At 34.1% G+C, this 26,093-nt stretch overlaps 2 protein-coding genes across 5 annotated transcripts in view; one reads left to right on the top strand and one right to left on the bottom strand.

Annotated features, from left to right (window-relative positions):
- LOC106072218 (myosin light chain kinase 3-like) overlaps positions 1–18,453 on the top strand; it is a 63,665-nt gene extending 45,212 nt beyond the window's left edge. For all 3 annotated transcript variants that reach the window (XM_056044432.1, XM_056044431.1, XM_056044430.1), the window contains exons 6-11: positions 12,486–12,685; positions 13,564–13,716; positions 14,398–14,443; positions 14,577–14,663; positions 14,919–15,006; positions 15,881–18,453. In XM_056044432.1, coding sequence (XP_055900407.1) covers positions 12,486–12,685; positions 13,564–13,716; positions 14,398–14,443; positions 14,577–14,663; positions 14,919–14,972 — 540 coding nt within the window. In that variant the 3' untranslated portion in view covers positions 14,973–15,006; positions 15,881–18,453. The remainder of the gene's footprint in view (positions 1–12,485; positions 12,686–13,563; positions 13,717–14,397; positions 14,444–14,576; positions 14,664–14,918; positions 15,007–15,880) is intronic.
- Positions 18,454–23,153: 4,700 nt separating this feature from the next.
- The window catches only part of LOC106072222 (mucin-2-like), a 76,490-nt gene continuing 73,550 nt past the window's right edge, over positions 23,154–26,093 (bottom strand). For both annotated transcript variants that reach the window (XM_056044713.1, XM_056044714.1), the window contains exon 19: positions 23,154–25,979. In XM_056044713.1, the coding sequence (XP_055900688.1) occupies positions 25,227–25,979 (753 nt within the window). In that variant the 3' untranslated portion in view covers positions 23,154–25,226. The remainder of the gene's footprint in view (positions 25,980–26,093) is intronic.

Below are 26,093 nucleotides of genomic sequence, written 5' to 3'. Positions count from 1 at the left end.
CTTTGTTTCTCACACTAGGAAGTTCATGAAACTAAAATGCGAGCTATTGAAACGAAAATAAATGTCTGTGTGACGTCAGACCTCCTCCTCCCTCGCCCTGTGACACCTGGCTCTACACACCTGTCACACCTGCTGTTTAATGCAGATGCCTTGCAGAAGTGAAAGTTTTAATCAAATCCTGTTTACATGCTGACAGATTTAGTTGAGTTAAAAAGATGGATTTGATGTTTGACTTCATTTTGAGCTGTGAATTGAAATCGACCTGGCGGAACTATCGTATTACTTTTGTAATGTTTACCATGAAGTGAAGTCTGTTCTTTGAAAAAAAAATCTTGACTGTCTAGAATCTAGATCCTGAAGTCAAAACTACTTCCACCTACTATCCTCAGGGATTCATCTCCCTTACATTTCCATCGTGGCTGAAATAGTTTTATTGTCACTCATAAGTTCCAATAGATACAGCACTTAGTTCCTTATAAAAAATCTCATAATATTTAATAATCTGTTTGATAAGCTTTAAAGGCTTTATAAATTTAATGGGGTAGCAAAATTTATCGCGTTCAATCTATCGTCTGGTCGCTAACTAGATCTATATAGCTGAACTGATCGCCAAATAGATCTATATAGCTGAACTGATCGCCAACTAGATCTATATAGCTGAACTGATCGCCAACTAGTGAACTAGATCTATATAGCTGAACTGATGGCCAAATCTATACTATAAAGTAGAAAGTAAGGCGTATGTATGGGTGTATGTCCCGCACAGAAATCAAAACCATTTGACCAATCTTGATTAAACTTGGCATAAATGTTCCTTAGGTACTAACTGGGACCGTAGTGTATGTATTGTAGCCCTAAAACAAACTTCAGACCCTAAAAAAAATAAGTTGACCAACTCTATGAAAGTATTATAATTTCATCGATCTAGGCCATGTTTACCATGTAGGGCCTATTCATCGAAAGGATCTAGATCTAGATCTAATTTTAAAAACTGCACTTTGCTCAGATAGTTTTTTACTTTGACACATAAAAATACAAAATATAGTTTATTGATTTCATTATTTAATAAAAGTAACCTTCAAATTTGTGTTTCAAAAGCATGTTTACATAAATTCGTTCCTTATCTCTGCGAATTTAGAATTTCTGAAAACATTCTTTCATTAGACAATACCCGAAATGTTACACATCTCTCTATTCCTAGGTCTAAAACTCTAATTCCACTCTAAGATGATAGAACTTCTCTTCGCAAAGATAGTTTAAAGTTTAACACATGAACATACTAATTGTAGTCCATTCATTTCATATTTTAATCAAATTAACATTCAAATTTGTTTTTCTAAAGCATTTTTCATACATTCGTTCGCTAAAGCTGCGAAGCCGTGTTGAGATATATTTTAATAGTTCCATTCATGAATCGCGTACATCTAATAAAAAAGGTCACTCATGCGCAGAGCGAAGCCTTCACGCACGCACAGAACGAACTCTGTCCAAGTCAACATTTTTCTCTAGATAAGTCTAGATAATATAATAATAATAATAATAATAATAATAATAATAATAATAATAATAATAATAATAAGCATGATTGGCTAATAAAAACCCTGGATATTCATAGAATCAACCCAAGAATAAAACAACTATTGAAAGTCTGTATGGAAAATTGGAAGATAAATCTGCACCTTAATCGTGATAAACTAGGTTCTGTGCACATAAGAAGAGGTATATACCAGGGTGACTCACTATCTCCACTCTGGTTCTGCCTAGCGATTAATCCTCTATCTACATTACTCCAAGACTCTACAAACGGGTTTAGGGTTGACACTAAATGTACAAAATGTGTGTCCCACTTATTATACATGGATGATCTAAAGCTATATGCAGAAACCGAGCAAAAATTACACACCTTAATCAAAACGGTAAAATGCTTTAGTGACGATATCTGCATGTCTTTTGGCCTGGATAAGTGTGGTATCATAAGCATTAAAAAGGGCAAGGCAACGAACACCAACATTGAATTTGAAGGCATCGAGGAATTGAACTCCGCCTCTATTTATAAATATCTTGGAATAAACCAGAATGCCAAGATAAACCATAAGAAATTAAAAGAGGACTTTCTTGGCAAATATAGGCAAAGAGTTAATAAAATCCTCAACACCAAACTGTCTGGCAGTAATCTCATCACTGCAATAAACAGCTGGGCCGTCCCTGTGCTCCTTTACACGTTCGGTGTGATCAAATGGACTGACACCGACCTACATGACATTGACAGACTCACTAGAAAATTATTAACCAAGTTTCGATGCCTACACCCCAAGTCCTCCACCATAAGGTTATACCTGCCCAGGAAGGATGGGGGTCGTGGATTGCAGAACATCTTCAAATTGTGTAAGATGCAAGTTTTAAAAATACGATCAAAACTGCTCGCCTCCAGCAACAAATTAGTTTCCTTCCTACGGAACTACGACTCCGATGCAACCCCTCTGAACCTACACAATGCTGATGTCAATATCGGTTTGGACGACGTAGGGCATGAGATTCGCCAATGGGAAGAAAAAACACTCCACGGAAAATTTCCGGCTTCATTACATGGGGACAACATCGACAAGGCTGCTTCCTTAACATGGCTCAAAGCAGGTCATCTCTACCCTGAAACAGAAGGCTTTGTTACGGCAATACAGGACAGAGTAATCAGGACAAAAAATTACGAGAAGCATATCCTGAAACTCAATGTTGTCGACAAATGCCGAAAATGTGGAAATGTGGGCGAGTCGATTGAACACATTATGGCAGGATGTCCAGCCCTATCAGAATCAGCCTACCTAGGTCGCCATAACCAAGTTGCAAAGTTAATACACCAACACCTGGCTTTGACGTACAAATTGATCGGTAAGGACACTCCCCCTTATTATAAATACTCTCCGCAAGAGGTTCTCGAGTCTACTGATCATCTGCTGTACTGGGATAGGCCTATTCTGACCGACAAAACGGTAGATTTCAATCGCCCGGATCTGCTGTTCATCGATAAAAAAGAAAAAACCGCTACCATTATCGATATCGCCGTACCACTGTCTCATAATTTAAGAAAAACTGAGATAGAAAAACAAAGAAAATATGGGAACCTAGGCTTGGAGATTAAGCGTCTATGGAAATTGTCCAAAATAACAATATACCCCATTGTTATATCAACCGAGGGGATAATAACAACTGACCTCACAGACACCTTCAAGGCCCCTTTACATTCCTAGGAACATCTTCGTTGCCTGTCAGAGGGCGGTACTGCTGCAGACCTGCCACATCACCAGAAAATTCCTCAGTGGAAACTGTTAAAGGGACTACGATGAATTTTGTTTCTCTTTAGCGAAACTCGACCCTGGCAGCGCCAGAGAATGACTACTCGTTCATTTCTAACATAATAATAATAATAATAATCTTTATTGTCCGTATGGAAATTTGTCTTACAATTTGTGCATTACACCAAACAAAAAACATTATAACTATATATTCTTTATTAACTCGCCTCTAAGTAATAAATCTGTCACCGACCCTCTGTCACCGACCCTCTATCTCTAACTCAAGATCTACTTTATACTTTAACACATGAACATACACAATTAAGTCTATTCATTTCAAATTTTAATCAAATATATGTAGGCCTGTATGCAAATGTTTTTATATGAAAAAAATGGATTTAAGTCGATTAGCTATTTTGATAGCTCCATTCATACTATTTTTACATTCACGCATTCCACATTCGCTTTACTTATAACATTATTATTTCATTTAATTGTTTACAAAACACTCTCAGTGACTATATCGACAGTGATACGCAAATTAAGACCTGCGGGCCGCGGGTAGTATATGTCTAGTAGATCTATAAAGCTAAACAAGTTATGGCATACATGCTTTATAGTGCTTTTGTTTTATCTCCGTACAGTGCACTGCGTAGCCCCCCCCCCCACCCTGCACACATTTAGAAGACAGTTTAACTAAAGCTCATATGAAGAACATAATACATCTTAGAATCCATGTCAAATAGAATCCTGCCCGGCCCTTAGGCAAAATTAGAAACAGGTCAGGATGGTATAAAGCTTAACTCTAACTGTACATTTGGGGTGTGTCGAGATCTGTATCTTCACTGAGCCCCAGTGTATCAGGTTTTGGCACTACAGAACTTTCGATTGTATGCAATGAGTTTTCTAGGGTCAAAGTTTTGTAGAAGTCTTGTGGGATTAGGTGGTGGAAATGGATCTAGGCACATAGGCACTATTTAGATGTCGTGAACATCTAGATTCTTTATTAACTAGCCTCTAAGTAATAAATCTGTAACTATATTTAATGAAAGCTGAATTATTTGTCACTTTTGTTAAACACTTTTTTTTCTGTCAAGTAAGCGTGAGATAAATGTGAATGTGAATGAATACCGAAAAACATGTTGTTTTATTGCATTAACTGATAATAGAATGGAAGTAAATACATTCAGAAATTTTAACACGGCTGGGCATGAAATATCTGGCCAGAAATCTGTGCAGGGAAATGTTTAGGGGAGTACACTGAAGGTTTTATTTATAGTTTTAAATCTGTTGAGTGAGAAATTTGGTGGTGGGGGCAGTTCTGTGGAGTAAATTATCTTCTGAGTTTTAATTTGTGAAGTAAGATATGTAGAGTGATATCTGTGAATTGAAATTAGTGAAATATGAAATCTGTAATTGACATTTTAAGCGTGAGATCTGTTGGCTGGGATTTATGGACTGAAATCTGAGCTAGTGACAGTTATAGATATTATCAAATGAAATCTTTGGTTTAAAGTATGTCGTCACTTGTTTTATGACTGTGAAAAGTTGTATATCAGGTCTATAGGTTGGACAATAATAACAGTGCAATGGGATATACTGTAACTTAGTCGAAATAGACCTATGGGATTCTGTTACATGAGTAGGTAATATAAAAATAAAATTATACAAAATATTTGTTAATGACTAATAAAGATTTTTTCCATGGCTAATGAAAATATTTATCAGTAGATAACTCTCTTATTCTTCATTTAAATCCTAAGGCAAACATTTCATTTAGGAGACAAAAATTACATTCTTCAGGTGCCTCCAAGTCTTACGTCGTATATAATTGAAGTAGGCGTAGGATCCCACGCTCGATTGCACACGTATTTGGTAGTCTATAAATGTAATGCAATTAAAGTAGACATTAGGTCATGGCTAAGCTAACTCATTTAATCTATTTAATAAGACATCATAAAGAAGATATACTTCAGTAGGCTACTTGATTGTGGTAGCTGATGTATGTGACAGAACTCAAGTCGATACTTAGACAGAATTGCAATGGTACATAACATCGCTACAGAACGTACAGGTCAAGACTAAAGTAGACTATAGGCCACTTGTAAAGTACATTTAAGAACGTGACTAACTCTGAGAAGTGCTGCCTATGACACAGTTCAATTCAAGAAAAAAGTCCAAAGTTTCTCTGGCAGAAGGGCAAATGGGGACTTCTCCCGCCTGCCTATTCTTCTACCTGCGCTTTCCCATAGTTCATCATATTGAAAACATCCGGCCATCCCAGGTATGCCCTGCTCAAAGCTGAAAAATACTGGCGATAGGACCAAACGCCAGGTGCAGAGATTTGATGGCGGTCATTGGCGTTATTAACGAATATACATGTACAGAGAGTAAATATCATGGTGAAAATCTGAACCTACAAAATGATTATGTCCAGCGTCCAAAGCTAGTTCAGGTGTGGCAGACGTCTTTAATTGTTGATAGCTAATAAGACGTGCATCTGGCAATAAATGTAATTTCTAGACTTATTGACAAACGTCTTATATGTAAGTCAAAAATAAAAATAAAAAAGTCTAGAGGCGTCAGCGCACCGGATGTGTCTGGAAAGTAGTTCATGATTCCTTGTAAAAAACTTATCGTTACTTCCCCTTGCATCTCCTCTTTTTTTCCTTTCAAAAAGTGGGTCACATTAACTCTTTTCAACTTGTTCTTTTCAATCGAGTCATGTCTACGTTTTACGACGTTTATATTAACTCACTCTGTTTCTTTCTGCTATGTTTGCATCTTGCAATTGAATTTTCGACCACATCTACTTATCCAATCGTCATCAAACTTTACATACTAGCTCATGCGCGATGACAATAGAAATCCACAATATTATTATATTTTTTAAATGTACTAACTTAAAGGGAGATAAACCTTTTGTAGAGAATTAGCAGCTTTGTACTGGATTGGGTAATTGACATTCTCTTCATTTCTATTTTCACAAATGATTTTTCCTTATACAAAAACAAAAGGTTAATATTAGACGAGGTGAAGTGATTTATATGCATCAGCGGTCGAAAATAATTGTAAAAGTTTAAGACTTATTAGGCGAAGCTACACCCAAATGCTCTGATTTCTCACTACCAATTGTTTGGACTAAATGTGTACTGAGACCTAGCCAGGAATTATTGTATACATTTTAGTAAGTTTTGATTTTTGTTTCTAAATTTATTCTTTTTTTTTTTACTATAAATTATTAATTTACTCCTGTCCATTTATCGTGATTGATCAAAGCCAACTCATCATTAGGCCTACTCTCAGTACTCAGTTAGTCCGCAATAATCTGTTCCTTCTCCTTTTAACGCCTAAGTAAGGTCCGAGCTTCATCAGCTATTTAAAAAGATAAATCTACACTGCTGACTAAAGATTAACCCCTTCACACTAACTGGTTTATTTTTGTGATTTTCTTCGTTCTTACTTTAACTTTCAGCCTCTGACCTTGAACTTTAACATTGGAACTCATCAAAATGCGTACTATAAAGTGTCGAGTTCAATGCCTCGTTCTAGAAACATATTGTATACCACGACCTTTTAGAAGACGTTCAATATTCAAACACAAACATGAAGTCAGACTAAGACAAGTATGTGCAAGGCAGACAACCGCTACATTCCTCATCCTAGAAGTAGATTCATTTCCTCACTAGAAGTGTCCCAGAAAGCTCCATAACCAGTTCCTGTGCAGGTTCTGGTGGTTTGATGACTCACGTCTGATGTCGACGCCTTCTGTAGGTGCTCTTCAAATTATTGTATTTCCGTTGGCTGAAGATCTTGTACGTAAATTTCGTCACCGACTTTTCTAGCATTGACGTGAAGTGCTTTCTAGTAGCCTACGTTTCTAAATTGTTTACATTTATCGTTTGGAAGTGTATCTAAGAATAACGAACACTCATATAACACATGGCACAAACATTTAGATACACATTGATAAATGATATGATTTGAACTAAGTACAGGGCAGAGGGCTGGAGGAGATTTTTATCAAATTAGCTGTGAATCATAGTTAGTTATGAATGTTAAGATTAAGTCTTCAAATCAAATAAAAATTTCCAGTTAACAGTTCAGCTTTATCTTTCTCCAGTTAATAGTTCAACTTCATCTTTCTCCAGGGGGGGGGGGGATCTTAAAGACGACTTGTCTGCATGCTTAAACTCTTTCAAAACTAAAGTTTCTATTCTAGAATTCTATTGTGGAATATCTTGTGCTCTAAGTTTTTAAGTTTACATGGAGTCTAGTTAGTTTTTTAGTGACCCCTGAAAGGGGATTAGCCGCTAATTGTTTTGTGTGGTCTGTCTGTCCGTCCGTCCGTACCGTTTAGATCTCAAAGACTTTAAAAGATATTGAAAATCCGATATCATGTAATTTTAGATCTATCAATGTTCTGATGCAACGGCTATTTTTTTCTTATCTAAAAGTGAAAAGTTTTGTTGTTGTTTTTTTAAATTATCTATGCATTCAGGTTGTTTTTTTCATAAAACTACACCATTTTCACAACTATTCACTATCAATAGTAGAAAATACGGGAGACTATTTAGTAAGGGAGGAGTCATTTCAGCATATTATCATCTCATTTCTGGTATTTTTAAAAAATGTATTACTAAATTTAGTATTTCTGTCATATTAGCTACTTACATTTTAAATTAAATACTTATTTTGTATTAAAATAGAAAAAAAATGTATTTTGTATTCATAAAATTCGAATTTGTTTAAAACAACAATTAATAAGCAATATTTTATACTAGGCCTATATACACGAAACATGATATCATACACTATAGACCTTTCCACACATTTAACCAAAGGGGAATTTTCTTCTTAATGCCCTAAATGAGGGATTGACCCTTTATAAAACAATTATATCAATTAGATAATCATTAAATAACATCAGTTAGGCCAGGTTAGCATTGAACTATATTATATGTTCATATCTATTAGTTCATTGTATACATATGAATAATAACAAAGGATTGTAGTTTTCGATTGTTTGTAATTCACAGTTTCTAATATTCTTGCCTGAGCCTACCGCTTCAGGGGGCAGATTTAGAGTTTCTGTTTCCACACAAACTGTCTTTATAACCTTGTTAAGTTTTTATTTTACATGGTGTCTAAATTTTTAAGTTAAGCCTTTTTTGTACTCAGTGATGGATTGCCTAACTTATTACTACCAGTTCGCACCTCGATGTAAGCTAAATCACAACTGCAAAGATACTAAATGTCTCAAACAATTTTATTTTATAATAACCAACTTCAATTTTTTAAATTATTGCTTTATGAAGCAGTTTCACATTTTATATTTTAATTCTTATTGCGCGCAATTTAAAAAAAAATCAATTTAAACAAATTAATAAATTAATAATAAAGGTTAAAATACAAGAAAAGTTTTAATTTTTCCCCACATCGAAAAAGGTGCCGGTACGCCGTACCAGTGCATGCCGTCACAAAAAAATCACTGTGTATATTTATACATTTAAAAACTGTCAGTGTACCATTCACAGAGATACCCCCTTCTTTCCCCCCCCCCCCCTTTTTTCCCAACAGATCCAGACAATTGATAGGATCAAAGAGTATTGGGAAAGCTAAAAGACTGAAATTTCGCTAAACAAAAACAATTGGTCAAAATATTCTGATTGCACAGATTTATTATAGCTTGTCTATAATCTAGATCTATTACAATTTAAATTTTACATTTTTAAAAATTCCTTTGCTATATAAGGCACGTGGTCATACGTTTTAAGGAATGCCATGGTAGGTATGTGTCTATACGATATAGTGTGAGGGTTGCAAGTGTGGTCATGTGGTTATATGTGGTCATGAGATATGTGACTGCATGGTGATGTGAGCCAAGTTGTTCGTATCTCCGTACGACTGGGACGGGTTCATACAACGCAGGTGACCTCGGCGTGCACCAAAACACAACAGATTTGGTCTACATCAGCCACTTAGATCTACCTAGGTGCAGGGTGAACTTTGACCTAATTCGTGCTTAACTGAATCCAGGTGAATTGAATGTGTTGCAGAAGGATCTGTGCGTGAGTTAATCTTCAGAGGAACGCAGAACAGCGCTCACCTACAAGTGAAGTCCCAGATTCTTTGAGTATTACATCAATATGTGTGTAGATCTGGCCATGGTGTCTTGTATGTTGATTTGTGCCTTGTATGTTGATTTGTGTCTTGTATGTTGATTTGTGTCTTATATGTTGATTTGTGTCTTGTATGTTGAATTGTGTCTTGTATGTTGAATTGTGTCGTGTATGTTGATTTGTGTCTTGTATGTTGAATTGTGTCGTGTATGTTGATTTGTGTCTTGTATGTTGAATTGTGTCTTGTATGTTGATTTGTGTCTTGTATGTTGAATTGTGTCTTGTATGTTGAATTGTGTCTTGTATGTTGAATTGTGTCTTGTATGTTGATTTGTGTCTTGTATGTTGAATTGTGTCGTGTATGTTGAATTGTGTCTTGTATGTTGAATTGTGTCTTGTATGTTGATTTGTGTCTTGTATGTTGAATTGTGTATTGTATGTTGAATTGTGTCTTGTATGTTGATTTGTGTCTTGTATGTTGAATTGTGTCGTATATGTTGAATTGTGTCTTGTATGTTGAATTGTGTCTTGTATGTTGATTTGTGTCTTGTATGTTGAATTGTGTCTTGTATGTTGAATTGTGTCTTGTATGTTGATTTGTGTCTTGTATGTTGAATTGTGTCGTGTATGTTGAATTGTGTCTTGTATGTTGAATTGTGTCTTGTATGTTGATTTGTGTCTTGTATGTTGAATTGTGTCTTGTATGTTGAATTGTGTCTTGTATGTTGATTTTTATTAGTGTACGTCTTGTATGCTAAATTGTATGATTTGTATATTCGTTTGTGTCTAGTATGTTAATGTTTGTATTGTATGTTGATTTGTGTGTCAGCATTATATGTTGACTTAACTTTATGTTGATTTGTGTGACTTGTGCTACTAACATGTTGATCCCATAGGTTTAATCGACCAAAGACAAGTTCACAACTACCCGAGTAATAGATGTCATACCTATAATTAGTACATACCATAGAATAACTGAATAGAACAAGTACACCTCATTCCATAATTTAGTCTTTATTATTTATATTGGGTGGAGGGGTGGTAGTAATAGCTATTACTCTTGCGTCGCTAATTTGAAAAAGTTGGTTTGGATTTAAATGTGTGTATCCCATTCCCTCATCATACATTTTTAGTCCTTAACATTAAAACTTTTTTTATATAAAACTGTCCAGAGGGGACGCCCCTGATTCATAATCTAGCTCTCTCAAGTTTACATACGCTGTCTTTTTGGTACAGATCTAGCTTTGTTTCCTACCATGGAGCAGTCTAAAAGTGGCCTTGTCTTATCCATAACCCCTCATGCACAGACGTATCTTTGTATGTATGTAGATCTATCAATCTCTCTTTCTCTCTCTCTCATTCTTTCAGTGTATGTATGTAGATCTATCAATCTCTCTTTCTCTCTCTCTCACTCTTTCAGTGTATATATATGTAGATCTATCAATCTCTCTTTTTCTCTCTCACACTCTTTCTCTGGTTTCTCCCTATATCACATTTTCCACAGTTATCTTCTCCTTGTTTAAATTTGAATCCGATAGTCCCAAGTTTAGATTCTTATTTCTTAGTACATGTTTAAAAGATATTATCCTATCTTATCTTATAGATTACAGACGTTACTTCAAAAGAGAAAATAATTACGTCCTACGCATTTCATCTGTTAATCTAGCCATGCATTTTAATCAGTGACTTAAGCTCTGCCAAGTCATTGGTTTTCCGGGCAGATTCAGACAACCCATTCTATTCTCTAATAGCCTACTTAGTCGCTTACATATTTCACAAAAGCTACTAAACTGCAATGTAGATGTTATGAGCTTGTATTGTATATCATCTGTAGGCCTATTATAACTCTATCCAATCTATATTTATCAAGGAATTCATTTTAAGTAATAGTTTTTTTTCTCTCTTTATGTACATTGGGACTCTATAAAGAACCGCCTCTCGTATATAATTGAGTCCTTTGGATATATTGTTTGGCGGGTCAATTGGTTCTTGAAAAAATATTTTACGTTCACGACGCGTAAAGAGGACAATTGTAATGAAAGGGAGGCAACCTTAATGGCAAGGAAGATAAATGGTAATAGTAAGGGAGACAAACGCAAGTTCCCAGCATTCTCTGACAGCAATATGTATAGCGTCAATATGGCTAATGTTAACAAAACATCTTTATCTGCGCGCCACGTGGTATACAATAATGGCTAATGGCTAAATGCCATCGTTCATATCGGCGGTACGTCAAACAAAGAGGGATAGATGTATCAGTAAGTGAGCCAGAAAGTTGATCTTGTCATCGGCAAACATCCAGCCTATATCCAAGGCTTGTCGATGCCAGTTTTCTTTGATACGTACCTCAACACACAAACTTGGGTCTGGGGGGAGGACGGGGTGAGTGCCAAGTTAGAATACGTCACAATAGACGTATACATTATTAATGCATTGAGACAAAGAGAGAAGGAGAAAGAGAGAGAGAGAGAGAGAAAGAGAGAGTATCATTTTTAAGTCTGATCATTTTGTTTTCAGTCCGTTGCACATGTGTTATAAACATCGGGTGCGGCAGCGTAAGTGAATTAAACGCGAGAGGGGGAGGGTTGGGGGGGGGCGTAGGTCTTTGCGAATTTGTTTTTTATTGAATTAAGGAAGGAGAAGAGAAAAATATGGACGCGGGTTTTTCCAGAGAACAAATAAAAGAATTCAAGGGGGAAAAAAGAATGATAAAGAATATATTGCTTCTTGAGTCTCTGGTGATAAAAAAAAACCGCTTTGATCCTAGGTATAAAATTACATTATCAATAAAAGAACGTGAAAGAATGGATCGGCCTCTCTCTTGATATGCCGCTAAAAACTGCTGATTTGGCTACACGAACCGTCACGACAGCCTTAGAACGCAAGTGAATCCCTTGTCTGAACTGATAAAACATGATATATATTTATGTTGGCGTTGACTATTAATATTAATGACAATGTCTTCGATTCCGAAGATTAATATCGACAATACACAAATAGTGAGATACTCACTTGTTTATAACCTGTGTAGCTGCTATAATATAAGAAGTTTTTTTTTTTTATTTGTCCACAGCCGGAAAATATTTTGTGTCTTACACGAGAAGGCAACAGAATAAAAATCATTGACTTCGGCCTGGCTCGCAAATATGACCCGAAAGAAGATCTCAGAGTTTTGTTTGGAACCCCGGAGTTTGTCGCGCCGGAAGTGGTCAATTTTGACAGGATCTATCCATCTACAGACATGTGGAGCGTTGGAGTGATATGCTACGTCTTGTAAGTATCTCTTATCAGTCTCTATTATCAGTCAGTCAGTCAGTCAGATTTACATTCTGATGGTAGGTTGTCGAAACAGGTGAACAGGCAGAACTAACTGCAAGGAAATGTTGGGTGTAAACTGGTGGATAGGCTGATGGTAGCAAAGACATAACTATTGATAGATTGATTATTATTATTTTTAGATTATAGGCCCCAATTGAATATCTATGGCGGATAATTATAAATAGCTGGCATTTTGTGCTGTATCCGGTGTGCAGAAGGTCAACTATATAAGGAATTGTGTGGTGCACTTTTTGGCACTGCAGTTCAATTTCGAAACTTTTCCGTTTGTATTACAAAATAATTTGTAGAAGTAGTAAGTAGGTTATATTAGAGTGGCGGAACTAGAAACAAAAAGGCAACGGCTATAGATCTAGTCCATCTTGCTTTAATAAAACAGAATTCATATGAAGATCAACTGCTACTCTTGAGATAGGCCTATAAGTATGGCAACAGTTATCTCTCAAATTTAGCGTCTTTGACACATTTCTTTATTTTAACATTTTATTTTCATATATCTCCCACTCTTACTCTTTTCATTCTCATGCACTCTCCTTCTAGTAGGTGACAATGTTCTTTCTCCTCCTCTCCCCCCAAATGATCCATATTGTGTCCTCTTCTTGTTCTGTGTTACCGTACTATTGCTTCAAGACTATAATCCGAATCTTTAAAGTCAAAGAGCAAGTAACTGTATTTAAAATTTAGCATGAAAAAAAAGTGACCAAAAGGATGAAAAATAGAGGGAGGGGAGCAACATTGTAGATAGATAGATAATCCTTTTGATTGATAGATCTTTTACTCATTCCAAGTTGTTTTTTTTTTTTTTGTTTTCTCAGATTATCTGGTTTATCCCCCTTTATGGGAGAATCTGAGTCTGAAACATTGTCCAATGTTACAATGGCTAAATGGGACTTTACTGCTGAGGAATTTGAGAGTATATCCAGTGAAGCTAAAGACTTTATATCAAAACTACTAGTGAAGGAACCAAGGTAGCTAGATCTAGCTTTAAATAGAACAAAGATCTGAAGATGGCAGATAAGAAGTGTGTGAAAGAGAAGTGAAAGAGAGTAAGAGAGAGAGAAAGACAATCTGTTGTTCAGATCTCAGTCTGCTTGGTTTTATACTTATAAATAAAGATGGCTTATGGATGGCTTTTGGATGGCTGCCTGGTCATGCGGTTTGCGCGCTGGACTGTCGTTTGGACTTATTGATGGTCCCGTGTTCAAACCCTGCCCGCTCCCATCCCCCTGTGGGTCCTGTGGGTGGTTTGGACTAGGAAGTAAATTATCTTCAACTCTAAAGGAACATCCGAAACGTAAAACATTTTACAAACACTTAGAAAGTGTTTTCCAAACTGTGTCCCAACATTGTGGCCACTATCCCCAATGAAACATAGAAATTACGACCTGGTTCAGTGTATGTGCTTCACACTGTCTTCCAAATGTTCCAATGGTCCTGAGCACCTTCCATCCTGCAGGAATTCGGCGCTAGGAGGTGATAAATCTACTAGATCTAATCTTTTATTCTAGAGGAATGTACAAAACTTGTACCCTTAAAATTATTTTTGGTTGGAACAAAACAAAATATACAAATTATGTATTTTTTTTAATGTATTGTAAGACGGATATTTGAAAAGTTCTCACCAAAAGACTTGTGTATATTTCCCTTAGAAAACGAATGTCAGCATCAGATTGCTTGGAACACCAGTGGCTGAGGGTAGGTCCACTTTCATTTTGAGAATCTCCTTTTGTTAATAATTTTTATGGTATGAATATTTTGGTCATTAACTCTTGTACACAACTGTAACAAATTTTGTGAGCATCAACTTACATTTCAATGATTTCTTCAGAGGTCAGTCAAACGAGAAGGAAAACTTCTAGAACGATCTCTGTCAAAAAAGAGGCTGAGAAAATTTGTATATAGAAGAAAATGGCAGGTAAGTTTGAAAATAAAATAACTAATTGCAATCATGTTATATTTTCTCTCTGAATTATTTTTTTTTGTTAAATATTGTTGTTCTCCATCTTTAAAAAAATTTAAAAAACAAACCTGATTATTATTCTAATATAGGAGGAAATCTTTGTTATTTTTGCAATGTATCTTCCAATATAGCAAAATCAAATAAAGACAACATAAATACTATAAAGATAACTTTTTTCATTGCTTTAATTATGTTGTTTTTTTGTAACAGAAAGCAATTAATGCTATGTTAGCCTTGAGACGAATGGGTGTAGCTCTCTCATAACATTAGTTCACTACTTGGACCAATCAGCATGCTGGTAAGATCTCAGTGTTAGATATTAATCTTATTTCATCTTGTGAAGATTTTTGTCTTTGGTAGTGTTAATGTAGGGCCAAAATATATTTAAATAATAATTATATTTGTGTGTGTGCCTTAGCCATAAGACAATATTAACTGTGATGCATTAAACAATATTTTTTTAGGTCAGTCTGGTTGATGATAAACATTGTTTTACCAAAAAATTTTTTTTTATAACTGGGTGATCAAATATATAGGAACCTAGAACTTTTAAAAAATAAAACCCATATTAACTGTGATGCATTAAACAATTTTTTTACATCATTCTGGTTGATGATAAACATTATTTTACTAAGCAATTTTTTTTTATAAATAGGTGATCAAATATATAGAAACCTAGAACTTTATTTTAATAAAACCCATAAGATCTTCTCTTAAAAAATTATCATTATAAACCAAGTATGTTTGTAATATTAAGAGGAAAAGAAAAACACAGAATAATAGATTGAGAAAGAAAGATATAGGGATATTATAACACATATAAGAATGAAATTTGAAGAAATAAATGAATCAGTATCCTAACTCTTGTCTTATGCAAGCTATGCTCTGTTATGATAGGGCTATGAGTCTTTCTTTCTGATCTAGTGCCATATCTCAGGTTGGATATCTTTTGGGGTTTCAAGTAGTCTCCATTAAAAGCTTAGAGTTCCAGAATCAATGATCTGCCATGCAAAACTCTGACCATTCCCTGAATCACATTAGCTTGTGAAATATGAAATTAGTAATGTAATTCTCATGTAAAAAAAAAAAAAATTTATGTTTAAAATAGAACTTATTATTGTTATCATGATGTTATGTTTATGTTTTGTTATTATCTCATTCACTTTGCTCAGATGAACACAAGACTACCCACGAGGCACTCTGCTGGCTACATTTTGATTCAGAAGTATTTTTTTTTAGTCCAGAATGCTTCAGACATTCTGAGGAATAAATGCACCAGCATTCACTTACAACTGTAACAGGTTTCAGTAAGCTGTCATGACATTGACTTATAACTGGCTCATTGTAATGTTGCTCTGAGAATGTTAATTCATTTCCATCTCTGCCAAATATTTTTTCATCATGTACTCTGAAGCAGGTTGGAGTTATATCAATAATTAATGGAGAAAATTGTTTCATTTCTTGTCCAACTGTTTAGAAATGTTAATGTCAAATTAAAAAAAAAAAATATTTGTATCAAAAAATCTATCAACAATTCTGAAACAGTTTGAAATATTTTATTTCATTTGTACTTTCATAAACAAAGCTATCATAGGTCTACTGATATTTCTTTTAAATGTCATGACACTGTTACAGGGTTACATTTCAATCTTTGTTTTTATCTAGATAATACCCCAGTTTCATGCTTTTATGATATTTACATTTTTTTATCTGTCATAATTTGATGGATATTTATTGAAGTGTCTGACAAAAACTAATTACATGGTTAAAAAAAAAAAGTCAAAACATATCTTTTGACACTTTTGAAAAATTTAATTTTTTTTTTAAATTTTGTATTCGGTAAAAATAAAGTATAATGATTTTGTACTAAGTAATGATTTTTCTTTGAGTGTGTATAATTAATTAATTAACTAATTTATCATTAATGGGAAAGGTTTTTGTCTGACAGCATTATTTATAAAATGTTGGAAATAAAATTTGCCTATTTCATTTTTGAATATTTTGTTATGAGCTCACATTTAAACATTTATTTATGAGAACTTTGATTTTGTGTGTGTTTGTGTGAATACTTAAACAGTAAAATGTGAATTTAAAAAAAAAAAGTGATATTTTGCAAAATATTTTTTTTTTGGCAAAACATTGTAAAAATCCTGGCTTATGACTGTTGTCAGAGATATGTTACTTATTGAAACACATGTGATCTGTATTATTACATATTTGAATTATGGTGTGGATGCTTAACACATCTACAACTTTTGTGCTTCAATTATGTTTAAGAAATCATCAAAGTTAATATCACAAGTTTAGTATGAAATCTGTGTTTTACTTTATGAAAAGTTTTTTCACTGGTGAGCTACAGAAATGACTCTGGCTATGCTCAGATTACTGGTATGAATTCCTTCCTTTGTATATACCCCTAATCTTGTATGTGAATCCTTATCCTGATCTATGTAACTGATCTATGTATCTGACCTATATAACTGTTTGAAAGTTTAGTTCAAGAACAATTATTTAGTTTTCTGGTTTATAAGATACTTGGATAGTACAATTATCAATACTCATTATAAGCATGTTGAAATTAAATGTAGCTATAACTGCAGAAGACCCTCCTTTAATTAAGAAGAACAAATGTAATGAATCATTAGCAACTACATTAATTTAGATTGTGGAGGGGATAACCATAGAAATAAGCAGTGAGACAATTTTAGAGGGTTCCTTTCTTTATTATAGAATTTTTTAAATTTTGATATTTGTTACTAGCAATGTAAATATCTATTGTCTGTCTTAGAGTTATCATCGTATTTTGTTTTTACTTTTGAACTTTGTAATTGAAAACAAAAATGTAAAACCCATGTATTAAGATCTCTTAAAGTGTACAGATTTAATCAATGATGTCTAAGATTGCTGCTTTATTTTTTGTCTTCAAATGTTACTGGATAGTGATTAAATGTGTAGATATGAATTTTTTTGCTTTAATCTTATGATAATTTTATAGGAAGTCATTTGAGCTTGAAAACTTGACAACTGTAAAATGTGTAAAACCATCCATGTAAATGTGTACAGGCAAAAGATTGTAAAGTACTTACACTGACAGGTTTATTTAGGACTATGGAAATGAAGGCTCCAACTTCATTTCTCACCAAAAGAATGTATTACTTCCAAAGTGATTTCAGTTTATACAAGGATGAAATATTTAGATTTGTAAATTTTGTCTTATTATAAAAAAGTTACAAGAAATTTGTGGCATATTTTTTTCTCCTGATTGTTTTTAAAAATGAAAAAAAAATTAGTCCTTTCACTTCTATAAACAAATAATAATTGATAAAAAAAATTATGTACCAAGTAATATATTTTATAGTAATATGCAATGAATCTGGTATAGCACAAAAATTCCATATACTTCTGTAAATGATGTGACCAATTTTTTCCTCTCTTGATTGAATACTTTCTATTTTTATGGAAAGATTTTATTTTGTATTAATACTAGCCATAGAGATTAGATTTTTACAAGTTTGTCAAATATATGGAAAAAAAATCAAATTTGTAAAGTAGTATTCACTCTCTTTCAGAAATGTTGACATGAATATTTTGCATTAATTTTTTGGGGTTAGGGTAACATTAAAACATTATTATGCAACTCTAAAAGCCAAGAATAAATAACAGACAATGCTCTTCTTCTCTTATTTGCAGGCAACCTTAATTCATAGTTCAAAGTATTATTAAAATTTTATATTAATTCCTCAAATTTTGTTTTGCTGTTGATTTCTTGAGGTGTCACGTTTTAAGGTTCACTTTTATGTTTTATTACAAATATTTTGTCCTATAGTTTAAACCTTCTGAATGTGGTCGGCAATATTGTGACAGGAATTTTTTCTTGGAATAATATTTTAGCTGGACCTTGTGGCCATATGTCAAAAGAAATGTCTAGGCCATTTGTGTAACTATTGAATTCTAAATTTAATTGCTATCGCCTTCTAAGAAAACTTTTACCTTCTACTTTTCAATCAATTTACAATTAATTTTTTTAATAAGTTAATAAACTAAACATAAAGTTATTGAATTCAACTCATGAATTTAGCTCAAAAATTAAACAAAGTGTAAAGGGTTAAATGATTCCATTAGCTCTGGAAAAAAGAAAATTTGGTTGTTAATTAAAGTGTTGATTTTTCAACTATATTAAGCATAATGAATACATTGTGTGATGTCAATGTGTGTCAACGTAAAAGTAGGCCACTTTTTCTAGATATTTATTGCAACTTTACAAATGATGCAGGCCTCCATCAGTTGTAGGGAGAACAACTATGGTTCATCTCGAACACTTTTTCATTAAACTGTGGAGCCCTATTTTGAAGAGACACTCCCATTCACATATATATTGCAATTTAAGATAACTTTCGCTTTGGTAGTAGAAGAGCCGGCCATTTTTCATATGGCATGCTTTTATTCCAGAGCTGAGGCCCATGTTTTTTCACAGTCTTGCTTTCTTGGTCACCGTCTCTCTCCATTTAGTGCTGTCTAGGGCTATGTCTTCCCAATGGTCAGTATCAATGGTGACTGTTTCTCTCCATTTAGTACGGTCTAGGTTTATGTCTACCCAATGGTCAGTAACAATGTTCACTGTTTTCTCTCCATCTAGTGCGGTCTAGGGCTATGTCTTCCCAATGGTCAGTATCAATGGTGACTGTTTCTCTCCATTTAGTACGGTCTAGGTCTATGTCTTCCCAATGGTCAGTATCAATGTTCAATATTCAATGTTTTGAGGTCCCATTTTATTACATCCATGTAACGGAGTTGGGGGCGACCAGTATTTCTTGAGCCAGACACGATTTGCCGTAGAGAATGACTTTAGGAATGCGATTATCCTCCATCCGGCAAACATATCCGAGCCAGCGCTAGTGGTGTTATCTGAGGAATGTAAAGATGCTGGGAAGACCCATTTGCGCAAGTAACTCAGTTTTGCACACTCTCACTTGCCATGTGATTTTCAAGATCTTTCGGAGGCAACGCAAGTGGAATGAGTTCAGTTTTCTCTCTTGCCTTGCGTAGGTAGTCCACGACTCCCTGCTGTACAGTAGCATTCTCAGAATGCATGCCTTGTAGATAAATTAGCTACAAAGGTTGTCATAATTCGAAAGTATATCACATTTGAAACAGTTCTTAGACTGATGTGCAGAAGTGGGCAATGTTATCTTGCTATTTATTGTAACCACCGTATACATCTTAAGTTTCTAACCTCAATAAACATCTTAAAATTCTAGCCACCTTAGACATTCGAGAGTGTCTTCAATATAATCTATACATGATAGTGCAATAGAATTATTCAGTTTAACTTATTACGCAATGTTATTTCAATGTCTGATGAATGTAATGTAGCCACTAAAATCTACTACTGGTTAGATCTATGTCATTCAATGTCGGTACGTGACGTTTTGGCGACGCCGTTTTGGCGACGGGACGTTTTGGCGCGAGCCGTTTTGGCGACGGGACGTTTAGGCGCGAGATATCATTTGACGATAATTTAATAAGCACGTAACTTTTATAATAATGTTTATTTCACTCTACCATAATATTGTATGTATAGTATGAATTCTAACACCGTTCAGCGAATTGTTTTTTTTTTAATTATAAAGGTTTTGCTTATTTCATGAATATAGGCCTATAATAGGTCAGATTCCTGAATGGTAATGACATGCTATATGTGAGTTCTGCTAATCTCATTGGATGACATTTTTGGATTTCTTTCCAAAATATTTTGTTTTTTATTTGACATTAGTGTAATATACGAATTAGCTAAGTGTCACACTGTAATATTACAAAAACCATGTTAACATCTAAAGCTCTATTACGCTGAATGACGACAATAACTCCACACATAGTAAAGATCAAGACTCGGAATGTGGTCAGTACAAACTCTAACGTGAATCCACAAATGTAAACAAACACTATGGGCGACAATAGATAGAAACAAATTCACGTCACTAAGATACTTTGAAAAGATATATTTTGAGGAATTGGGTAGGGGTGATTTGGGTGACACATCTCGCATTGACGCAGGTAGAGTTAAACAAATGAAGACAAGACCAGCACCGAGCACTGGTCGTTGGCGTCATGCGTCTGGCGATCATCTCCTTGGGAATGGTCATTACATGTGACACCTATCCCGCCCCCTCTCTTCTGCTCACATTTCACTCCTTGTATATACTCTTTCCTCCACCCCTCCCCTCTCTCACGCGTAAGACGATAATCTGTTTCTAGCACTCCACTTGACATCCCTAGGTGCGAATTTATAATCCTTAATCTTCAATTCCGAGAGCGGCCCAAAGTCTACCCCTCTCTCTCAATCTCTTCGCCCCTACGTCTTTATAAGCTCGCGTAGTTTGGACCATTCACTAATCATTTTATCCAGTACGCAGACTAGAAAAACTTTCGCCATTTCATTCTATTATATTTCTAACTGAAAACCTGGTGGCAGTCTATATAAACAATGGAAAAAGTCCAGTCGAAGCGAGGAAAAGACAAAATTTTGCATGAAGGATATCTCTATGTTTTCGATAAGTTTAGTGCAGACCACTCTAAGAAGTTCTGGCGTTGTGAACTTAAAAATGAATGTAGAGCTCGTCTACACACAGATGCTGTAAACAACGAACTTGTTCTAAATCAACTAGGCCAGCACAGCCATGGATGTGATGCTGCACAACTTCAGGCTGCCTCTATTTTAACAACAATTAGAAAGAGGGCTGCTTCTTCCACAGAGATCCCATCTTGTATCATAAACAGCTCTCTACAGTCAACATATCCGTTATGTGCAATACATGGCTGCTTGTTTCATCTGACAAAAAATATGCGAAAGAAATTGACAGATGAAAATCTTCTTTCAATGTACAACAATGATCCAGAATTTGCTTTGGCAGCTAGAATGATAGTTGCATTAGCATTTGTTCCCATCGAGGACTTGGATATGGCTGTTGAAACTCTTGCAAATGAGTTACCTTTACATCTTACTCCGATAATCAACTGGTTTGAGGACACTTATATTGGACGTCTAAACAGCAGTAGAACTCGACGATGTGCTCTGTTTCCTCCTATGTGGTCTGTCTATCAGAGAACACTAAATGGGGATAATCGAACAAACAATTTTGCGGAAGCAGCACATCGGCGACTACAAGCCGAGTTTGGAATGAGCCACCCAACCATATGAAATTCATTGATGGAATACGAGCTGTCCAGAAAGGCCGAGACCTTATATATGAACAATATATCCGGGGAGACCAGCCTCTTTCTAAACGAAAAAAGTATATTGACACAGACAAGAGAATCAATGTAATTGTACAAACTTATCAACAGAGGAACATCATTGAATACCTCAAGGGACTTGCACACAATTTTTTAATGAACCCTTGAATTCCAGCGACTTAGGCAAATAACCATAGTGTCTATGTATACTTAACTTACAGTATTTTGAGAAACATGGTACATGTATTATATTGTTACTTATTATTAGCAAGTGTTTGGTATGTATAGCTGGAGATTCCATACAGTCATTAAATAAACCAATGTTAATGTAAACAAATAATTGCATCAATTTTTAGTCTTTCATCGTTTCATTTTGTTTTTTATTTCTTTTTTTTTTTTTTTTTTTAAATTAATATCTTTAAAAACTTTTTGAAAATAAAAGTGTGCCTCTTAATAAACACACATACACAAGCCAAAATGTTTATTAAAGAAAATGATGTGAAACACAAACACACATTTACATTTAGTACGTGAAAAATATGTCTTAACACAAACACTCATGCAAAACATAGATATGAATAATTCTTTTAAAAGAAATAATACAATAAACGTACATAATGTATATCGCGCCAAAACGGCTGGCGCCAAAACGACCTTCGCGCCAAAACGGCGGCGCTAAAACGTCCTGCTTCGATTCAATGTGTAGGACAAAGAATGAGACATTGAAAGTCTTACTACTATTAATCCTATTGCTCCTTTTTGACCCACAAATTCTTTTATCCTTTAACTTTTTCCTCATTGAATGCTGTCTAAATCAAAGCACTTGACAAAAACTATTGAAAGAATGGACTAAAAAAATACATGTACAAGAAAAAAAAAGTCTGCAACAGAAATTAAACAAAATAAATTTTTATTTGCATAAATTTAATATAATTAAAAATATAAATATATTGGTACTTTGAATAAAATTTATTGACAAGACTAGTTTGAGTCTAGTGTACATTCATAAAGTCTACAAAGAACATAGGCCTCATCATTTTGGATGACCATACATTTAGCTGACAAAGTTATATGAAAATTTAACATTAGTTACAATGACTACATAACAAATTTGAATGAAGTGTTTTTGTTCTCTTAAAGTATTGCTAAATAATTCTTGCTAAGTCACTTTTTTTTTGCAATTAGTGACTTAAGTTAATCAATTTATTAGGCAAAAAAAAAAAAGGATTTTATGTGGTCAACAAACTCTCAGTGTGCATGTAATTTCACTCACTGATTACAGACCTCTGATTTGCGATGGGTGAATTAGATTAAAAACTTTGATCTCTAATGGAATTGCATCCTGAGAACTGGATCATCAGATGCATTATGTATAGCTTCAATAATCAGACTAAGTTTCTAACTGCTTGATATTAACATTGGACTAAACAATTAAGAAAAAAATGTGTACATAACTGATATTTCTAACTCAATGCTAAATGGAATGTGAAATAGTCATAGTTTGTCAAAAAGTAGAAATGTGACAATAGTCAAGGCAATGCTGAGATGTGAATGAAAGCCCATTTCAAAATGAAATTTTAGTTGCAGTGCATATACCAAATCTAAAAGATACTTTCTTTTCATATCAGAATTATTAAAAACAAACTTTATTTTAGAAAAAAATATTAAAAATGTAAGTACTTAGAATATATCAAAATAATGTAAGTGTGGGTAATGTGGTCAGATAAAATTATTAATAACACAGAGGCTTTGTGTAACTAAATCTGTTTCATACTAAAGGATGTTCTGAGTTACATACAAACTGAAGAATACATATGAGAAGAAGTACAATGATCACTCAGTCCTTTAGATCAGAATTCTTGTGTTTTTTTACAACAGTGAAACATTTAGGTGACACTTAATCTGAAAAGTGAGACACTTTGTTTCGTTTCCTTCATAATAAATGTGTGTCACTTCGTCTCCAGATTGACCAAAACAAAATGGTTGCTAGATTATGACACATAATCACATTTAGGCAAAACATACACATTTGGTCAAAGATAAACTGGTCTCTGATTATTTTGCCAAGATCAACATTATTTAAAACAGTACATAGTATTTTAAAGAATGAGTTACTTAGAGAATTTCCTTTACAGTTTTCAAAAACTCATATTGAGAACATAAAAGATATAATATAAGCATAGACATAATAAAGAAATGGTTTTCCTTTGTATAAAACATGGCTATTTTCATGGATCTACTACATTGGCTCTCTAGCTTTAGGCTCATTGACATTTATAGCATTGAGGAGATAACAAACCATCAGGTACTCCAGTCTTTAACAGTCAGTCACAAATAGTCAATAAACTGTGATTTTCAATTTCTTTTGTACAGTATTATAAATATTCAAATCCAGATATTTAACACAATGGGAAACCAAAACTATTAATGCTATATCTCTTTTGAACTTTTTTCCACTTAGAACTACAGCTAATATAAGAGCTAAAATTCTTGTTTGTTTGTTTACTATTATTAAAACCTTTATTCAAAACTTATTATGCTTATTTTGTAATGAAAGGTTTTATTGAAAACTTGAACAGGAAAATTGATACAACAGAAAAAATAGCTCCCTACTTTCTAGTTTAAGCTAATTAATAATAATAGATCTAGCATTCACATTGAAACACTAATTGCATGTCACCACTGCATCTTGAATAAAGTCTTTGTAGATAGAAATATTGATATGTTAAATAAAATATACAGCAGTCGTTGCTGAAATGATAGCAGACGTTTAATGTTATGGACGGTTGAGTTGAATAACATGAACAGGAGTGAAAACACTTTAAGGCTTTAAGAAGTTAAATAGAAGAAAAAAAAATTGATTTAGTCTAAAAATTTTCTGAATTGTTCCTAATAATTCATTGTAAGTTATTTTATTAAAAAACATTTTATCCCAGACAAAACTTAATTTCAAATTAAAAATTATACTTCATAAAGTTGTTTTTTTATAAAAGACAAAAAAAAGTCTAATTTAGATGATCATTTATTATGTAAAACTGAAAACACATTGACAATGATTAAGGCACTTGAGTTTATAACAATACAAACAGCATTTATAAAAGCTGTAAGTTTTAACATGTAAAATATTAATCAAGTTAAATAAAAAAAATCTTCAAAATAAAGAAGCATAGGCCTAATTAATCAAAAAAAAAGTTGTAAAGAGATGTTACACAATATATTTGTTTTTAAAACTTAAAGACCCATCCAATAAACATGGTCACCTACATAGAGATATGTCTGCCCTTTCTACACCTTACTAGTGTTTCTATGCATTGAGCCCCAACTGGACTCACTCTCTGCTTGAGATGTATTTAGCTGGCTTGGTAAATAGTCTTTGAGCCTTTTTGTCTCGCTATCTCCTGACTGGTTTGTGTGTTTAGTGGGCCCAGTCTGTCTCTTACTGGACAAGCTTTGAAGCTCATCCCGAAGGCTGTTAATCAAAGGCTGTGGTGAGGCTCCAGGACGTAGGCTCTCTGTAATCACATCTACTTCATCAAAATGTTTCTTCTCCCCATGCTGTGGGCCTGTGTGGCTGCGCACATCAATAACGTCTCTGGGGCTGGCATTTAAAGACAGAGGCGCCATATCAGCCAGCTTACTTCTCTCCTCCTGCCAGGCACTTTGCCTTACATGAGGTCTTCCATTGCTGACCTTACCAGCCAAATGAGATACAGGCAGGTCCTGGTAAGAGGCCAAACCATGGTAAGGCTCAGAGTAGGTCTCCATTGTTCTTAATGGTAAAGTGTTTTCATAGACTGGGTTCTGAAATGTTTCCTGTCTTGTTCTTATGTCAGAACTATGCTGCGCAGGGTTTCCATTAAAACCCTTATGTTTCTGGGGTCCAGGTGGTGGCAAGCTGTCCTCAAAGTTCTTTGTTTTGATAACAATTGGTTTGCCGGGTTCTGTAGCTAAATAAGAGTTTTTTCTCGATGGAGCAGTTTCAACAAACGTTGATGTTGTTAGTTTTTCTTGCTGAGGTGGCTGACTGCTCAAATTTGTCTAAAACAAAAAATAAATGTGTCAGTAATTAAAAGGTTAAATATAATATTCTTTATAAATTAAGAAAATGTTTACTATATAAAAAATACTACTTAGAAAAAAATAAAACAGAGG

The sequence above is a fragment of the Biomphalaria glabrata genome, chromosome 10 (genome assembly GCF_947242115.1).
Source record: "Biomphalaria glabrata chromosome 10, xgBioGlab47.1, whole genome shotgun sequence".
In the NCBI taxonomy this organism is placed as follows: domain Eukaryota; kingdom Metazoa; phylum Mollusca; class Gastropoda; family Planorbidae; genus Biomphalaria; species Biomphalaria glabrata.
This window is presented reverse-complemented; position numbering and strand designations above follow the sequence as displayed.